The sequence below is a fragment of the Protobothrops mucrosquamatus genome, unplaced genomic scaffold (assembly GCF_001527695.2).
Source record: "Protobothrops mucrosquamatus isolate PMUCROS unplaced genomic scaffold, P.Mucros_1.0 scaffold303, whole genome shotgun sequence".
Taxonomy (NCBI): Eukaryota; Metazoa; Chordata; class Lepidosauria; order Squamata; family Viperidae; genus Protobothrops; species Protobothrops mucrosquamatus.
The window spans coordinates 517,628-524,443 of NW_015386645.1; the positions used below are offsets into that span (position 1 = coordinate 517,628).

The 6,816-nt window shown below is 42.8% G+C and overlaps 1 protein-coding gene across 1 annotated transcript in view; it reads right to left on the reverse strand.

The window, feature by feature from the left end:
- Positions 1-4,974: 4,974 nt before the first annotated feature.
- Positions 4,975-6,816, reverse strand: part of LOC107286618 (vomeronasal type-2 receptor 26-like) — an 11,086-nt gene continuing 9,244 nt past the window's right edge. The window contains exon 6 of the mRNA XM_015815011.1: positions 4,975-5,876. Coding sequence (XP_015670497.1) covers positions 4,975-5,876 — 902 coding nt within the window. The remainder of the gene's footprint in view (positions 5,877-6,816) is intronic.

Consider the following 6,816-nt stretch of genomic DNA (forward strand, 5'->3'; position numbering starts at 1 on the left):
GAGCCCTGCAGCTCCAGCTATCTCTCGCTCAGGCTTGTCTGGTGCTGCTACTGGTTCAGTTCATTCCCTCCCCGGCTACCATCTTTCTAGGATGGTCGTACCACTGGTTGAAAAGCCCTGATATAGTCCAACCCCCTGCTCAGGCAGGAAACCCTATACTGTTTCAGACAAATGGCTGTTCAGTCTCTTCTTAAAAACTTCCAGTGTTGGAGCATTTCCCAGGGGACTTTCAAACACATTTGCAGTCGCAACGGCAAAAGAGTCAAGCTCATGCCGTTGAACCTCGTGTTAACTGATTTTCAAAACTCCCGAGTAACAGTCAAGGGGGAAGCTACACTCAGGGTTCACTTCAATGGATTTGTGGGGCCCCTGGAAGTCGTAGTATTTGAGGGCAACCACACAAGCCTCATTGGGCTTGATTGGTTTGATGCATTGGGAATCCATGTAAGTGGAATAAACAGCATACAAGCAGTGGACTTAGCATCAGTTTGCCAGGAGTTTGCTGATGTTTTTAGCCCTCACTTAGGGAAATATAAGGGTCCTCCCATAGCTCTTCGGCTTGATCCTGCCATAACTTCAATACGGATCAAGCCACGTAGAGTGCCCTTTGCCCTCAAGCAGAAGATCAATGCAGAGCTGGACAAGCTGGTGCAACAAGGCATCCTGCAGCCAGTTGATAGAAGTCAATGGGAAACCCCCATAGTTACGCCACTTAAGGCCAACGGAGAGGTGCGAATATGTGCAGATTACAAGTGCACTATCAATAGAGCACTCCAACAACATGCATATCCGTTGCCTGTAGTCAGCCACATTTTGGCATCACTATAGGGAGGTCGCATCTTTGTTAAGTTAGATTTGGCTCAAGCCTATCAGAAACTGCCGGTGGATGATGCCACGGCAGAAGCTCAAACAATAGTTACTCACAGAGGAGCTTTCAAGGTTAAGCGCTTATAATTTGGGTCAGTGTTGCCTCAGGCTTCTTCCAGGGAGTGATGGAGTTCACGCTCAAGGGTATTACAGGTATATGTCCATATTTCAATGATGTCGTCATAGCTGGGGAATCAGTCAAAAAATTGTCAGAATGGCTCAAGGCCATCCTTCAGCACTTCTGCAAAGCAGGACTGAAGCTGAAGTGGGAGAAAGGTAAGATTGGGTGGCTTCAACTGAGTTCCTCGGTTTCCGTATAGATGCCCAAGGCATTCATTCTGCTGAATCCAAGCTCAAAACAATTCAGCAGGCCCCCAGTCCAAAATCAAAGGGGGAGCTCCAAGCGTTTCTTGGACTGCTCAATTTTTATCACGCCTTCCTACCTCACAAGGCCACAGTTGCAGAGCCATTACACTGGCTCTTGGACAAACATGCACAGCAGAAGTGGACCAGGAGCTTCTCAGCAGTCAAATCACTGCTGTCTTCAAATTCAGTTTGGATGCATTTTAACGAAAAACTGCCTGTCAGCATCCCTTGTGATGCATCACCATATGGGGCTGGGGCTGTGTTGATTCATTTAATGGCTGACGGAAGGCAAATTCCAATAGCCTATTACTCGAGGACATTGTCCTCTGCAGAGCGTAATTATGCTCAAATAGATAAAGAGGCCTTGGACCATAGTGGCAAGGATCAAGAAGTTTCATGACTATCTATATGGTAGGACCTTCACAGTCTTCACAGACCATAAGCCACTCCTGGGGTGTTTCACAACAAACAAGCAAACACCCCAGATCATATCCCCTAGGATGTTGAGGTGGTCAATTTTCCTGTCAGTGTATGATTATAGTTTGATTCATAAATCAGGAAGAGAAATGGGCCACACAGACAGCCTTAGCAGACAGCCCCTGCCGCAGTTAGAGCCTGACCCTGCACCAGCCATGCACATCCTGGCTATTCAGGACCTGCCCGAGTCTTCCCTTAATGCAGGGGATGTGGCTGCAGAGACAGCTTCAGACATAACACTGAGCCATGTGCTGAACTGGGTGTTCACAGGATGGCCGGAAAATAGTCCCAGGCCTAATTTTCAGAGTTTCAGCAGGAGGAAGGATGAGCTGTCCGCCCACAGGGGGTGCATATTGTGGGGTAGTTGGGTGGTAGTCCTGAAATCACTGAGGACTAGAGTCTTGGAGTCTCTACATGAGGGACATCCAGGAATAGTCTGGATGAAGGCACTCACGCAAAGCTACCTTTGGTGGCCTGGGCTGGACAAATATATTGAGACTCAGGTACACAGCTGCCATATTTGCCAGCAATCTAGACCAGAGGTGCCCCATGCCTCTGTCCACCGATGGGAAACCACACATGCCCTTGGTCCAGGATCCACATCGATTATGCAGGGCCTTTCCAGGGACAACTCTTCATCATTGTGGTAGACAGTCACTCCAAGAGGTTAGAGCTGCGCAGGATTTTTGCCACACATGGGTTATCCGATGTGATAGTTTCGGACAATGGGACCCAATTTATTGCTTCAGAATTTCAGTCCTTTTTAAGGGCTAATATGATCAGACACACCACATCAGCCCCTTTTCACTTCAAACGGCCAAGCAGAGTGCATGGTCCGAACAACTAAGGATTCCTTGAAGCGGATAGTAACTGATAACTGGCAACACAGACTGGCAGATCTTCTACTCTGCCAACGCACAAACCCATGCACTTCCATGGGCAGAAACTCAGCAGAATTAAGATGGGGCCGGTGCTTGATCACAAAGCTGGATTGCCTACATCCAGAGTTGCCTCTCAAGCAACACAGCCAAACGCAGCATGGCACTTGCAAGTGGGTGACCCAGTTTGGGCACAGAACTACAGGCAAGGAGCATTGTGGGTAGTAGCTGTGGTTTGTAAGGTGACTGGGCCACTTTCTTGACCAACTGCAGTGGAGGTTAGCAAACCAGCCAATAACTCATGACTCTAGTGACAGTCAAACTCAGGAGCAGTATGATGGCTGTAGTGCATCAGATTCTGCCAGCAATGGTGGAGTTCTCCGACTAGGAGACGAGACTCAAGCATCTGGTGAGTCAGTCCCAACCATTGATACCACAACCAATGGACAATGCCAGCTGATGGCTCCATTTTCAGGACTGGTGGACTCTGTTCCACCTGTGGACACTGGGTCAGGCCTACCAGGACAGCACAGACACAGAGACTCAAATCTACCTGTGATGGATGGGTCCCATAGCCCTGGTCTTCCAAGCCCGGCAGGCGAGCTGACAGACCTGGGGCCTCCAGCAGTTCTGAGGCGTTTGGAATGGGCGAAAAGGCTACTAACATATTTAAGGGACTATGTTCAACATATGACCTTATGAACTATCTAGGGGGAAGGGTTGTAACATATTGAGGTGAATTACTTGGAATTGTTGAAAAAATGGTCATAAGACTCTGTCAGTTAAGAGCCAGACTTGCTGTCTACATGCTAATTATCTTGTGTTAAAGTGGGAACTAATACTTGAATCCTATTGGTTGCCACCTAGTTGCTGAGTGTATAAATAGGGGTGGAGCTGCAGCTATCCAGGCTTTTGTTTAAACATTTAATAAAGAGTTGTTGTTCACCTGCTGCCTCGTGGATGCCTCACAGAACACCAAATATAATAGCCACATTTTCCTGAGGCTTCAGAAGAAGTCTACATCCCCTGGGATACTTCTGTAGGGAGGAGAGGCTCATAGTAAACTATTCCAAAATCTAAATGATGTTTTTTTTCAAAGGGACTTAGGTGCCTCAAAAGTCATTGCCAAAAAAAACAACAATAATAATATAGAACACATTTTTCTTTTAATATCTTGGAATAATATTCCAACTCTCTGGAATCTGGAATGAACCAATTAGATCTTTTTTCTGAAAAGACAAACAAGAACACTAAGGACATAGTGGGTCTTCTTACTAAAGGAAGCAAGAATACACCTGCTGAGATAATACTTTTAAATACTTTTTAAACCCCAATCCATTTTCAATATAAACATATATAGCTCAAAGTTCCTCTCCACAGCATCTTAAATTCTGCCCTAGTAAATCTTTCATAAGTTCTGTGTAGGATTTTATTTGCTTTATACTATCAGTCTAGGCCCCTGATATTTCCAGGAGAGTCACTAGTTCAGCAACCATTTCTTAGGCAGAAAATTATTGTTCTTATTGAAGGACCTCACATATATCCAAAATTTTACATGCATTCTATGCTGTTCTATGTTTTTATGCTTTCTGTTACATATCATATGTCACTGAAATCTATCAGTTATCAATAATCTCTCTCTCTCTCTCTCTCTCTCTCTCTCTCTCTCTCTCTCTCTCTCTCTCTCTCTCTCTCTCTCTCTCTCTCATCCATCCATCTGTCATCAATCCAGCTATCTAGCTATCTAGGTTTCAAGTTATATAGCTATCTAGCAAACAATTTAGTTATCTAACTGACTGGCTATCTGACTAGCTATTCAATATCTACCTCTAAAAGTATATAATGTTAGCATGTTATGAATACAGCATTACTCAGTAGATCAGCATTACATTGTTTTATTTAAAAAGTATTGTACCTTTATCGTAGTCAATTAATTTGTATATAGCTATTTTATTATTTTGCTTTTAGTATATTCAGTAGTTAGTACTCTATTTTACTTTCTTTTATCTATTTTTAGAAAATTTAGTTAATTTAATTCTAGGTAACTTTCTATAAACATTTTATAAAATACTTTTAAGACAATATAATCAAGATTTCAGGTTAAATAAACTAAAAAATAGCCTCCAAAATTATTAAACTGAACAACAAACAAACTTGTGTTTGAGAATACAGCTTCCAGTTTCTCTTATTCAGAACATTACGTAGTAAGGACAATCATGACAAATTCCAGTGCATATTTTTTTTTATCTTTGGCTGATATATGGGCTTTCTTCAACTACATGAAATGGATTATCTGAACTTTAAAGTATCTCTCAAAATTAATGCCTCATGAGTTTCATACCAAAATGCCAGACTCATGTTGGAGAAAGACATAAGACAAGATTGCTTAAATAATTCTTTTTATTAGATGCTGTTTTTTATTCAGATCAGGCCTTACAATAATGATGTAGCATTTGGGGAAAAAGACACAGGCCAGAAGCCCAGCACTGGAGGCTAAGAGGGAGAATATTTGCACAGCCACTGTGTATTTCCCTTTGGTGCTCACATAGGCAGGGACAAAAGACATCCAGACACTGCAAAAAACAAGCATGCTAAATGTGATGGATTTGGTTTCCTGGAAAGCATCTGGTAACTTCCTAGCTAGGAAAGCTGCAATAAAACTGACCATAGCCAGCAAGCCCATAAAAGATAAGACACTATAAAACATGACAACTGACCCTTCATTGCATTCTACAACAATTTCAGAAATGAAGGAGTGCATATCAAAGTCTGGGAAAGGGGGTGAGGTGGCCAGCCACACTGTACAAAGAAGGGTTTGAATGAAGGAGCAGGAGAGAACAATGGAAAGAGCCAATCTTTTCCCAAGCCAGGTCCTCATCTTTGATCCTGGCTTGTTGGCCATGAAAGCAAGAACCACAGTGATGGTTTTGGCTAATATACAAGAAACAGCCACTGAGAAAATGATCCCAAAAGCCGTCTGTCGAAGGAGACAGGTCACTATCATGGGTCTGCCAATGAAAAGCAGAGGACAAAGGAAAGAGAGGAGGAGGGAGATGAGGAGGGTGTAGGAGAGGCTGCGGTTGTTAGCCTTAATGAGAGGAGTGTTGTGATACTTCAAGAACACTCCTAGTACAGAAATTGTGGCAAGAGAAAGGATAATGGCCATAGTCGTCATGCTGCTTCCTAACGTTTCTTCATAAGAGAGATAAGTTATGTATTTCAGATGACACAAATTCTGTTTATTGTTGGGATACTGATCTTCTGGGCACTGAAAGCATTGGTCCATATCTGCAAAAGCAAATATAAATTGAAAGTAAAGAAATGGTTGATAGGCCACCAGTATCAGAATAAAGATATAAAATACAAATTTGGGAAACAGAGTGTTGAGTGGTGAACAAATGTAAGCAGTAATAGTAATAGTAATAGTAATAGTAATAGTAATAGTAATAGTAATAGTAATAGTAATAATAATAATAATAATAATAATAATAATAATTGAACAACTGTGGCAAAAAAGCAAAGCTAATACCAATAGTAAAAAGCTCATTTTATCCAGTACGAAAACAACTGCAGCACCACTTGAACCCCATCGGCATTGACAAATTCACCATCAGTAAATTGCAAAAGGCAGTTTTATTTGAAATAGCTTCCATTTACTTGAAATAGCTTACATCCTATGATGATATCTGGACCATAACACCATCAAGCATCCATATGAAGTTCTTAGGAGGACTCGATAGTTGGACGAAATATCAAATCCAGTCTGAATGTCTGGCTGATTGTGTAACCAACCTTAGTAATAACATACTTACTTCATATGGATTTCATTCATAAACCACTCAAATATGGATGGAAATAATTAACCAAAGGTCATTTTATTTATTTTTGTAATATTATATATAAGTGTCTGCTGTGCCGGGCACATCTCCACATGGCGGTTGATGGATTCCTCCTCCGTAAACCATGCCTCCTTTAACAGCCGGCCCCCTTTGGTGTTATCCTTTGCCAAGACCTGGGCCTGGTCGAAGTCAAAGCGGTGGCCACTTTCAGCCATATGAGACCAGACCTGCGAGCGCTGTTCCCCCCTTCTTACCGCCAATTTGTGTTCATGTATGCGGGTCCCCAACCGTTTGGACGTCTCCCCCACATAATTGCGTGGGCAGTCCATGCATCTAATCCGGTATATCACCGCTGACCTTTCAGCGATGGGGAGTTGGTCCTTGGGGTG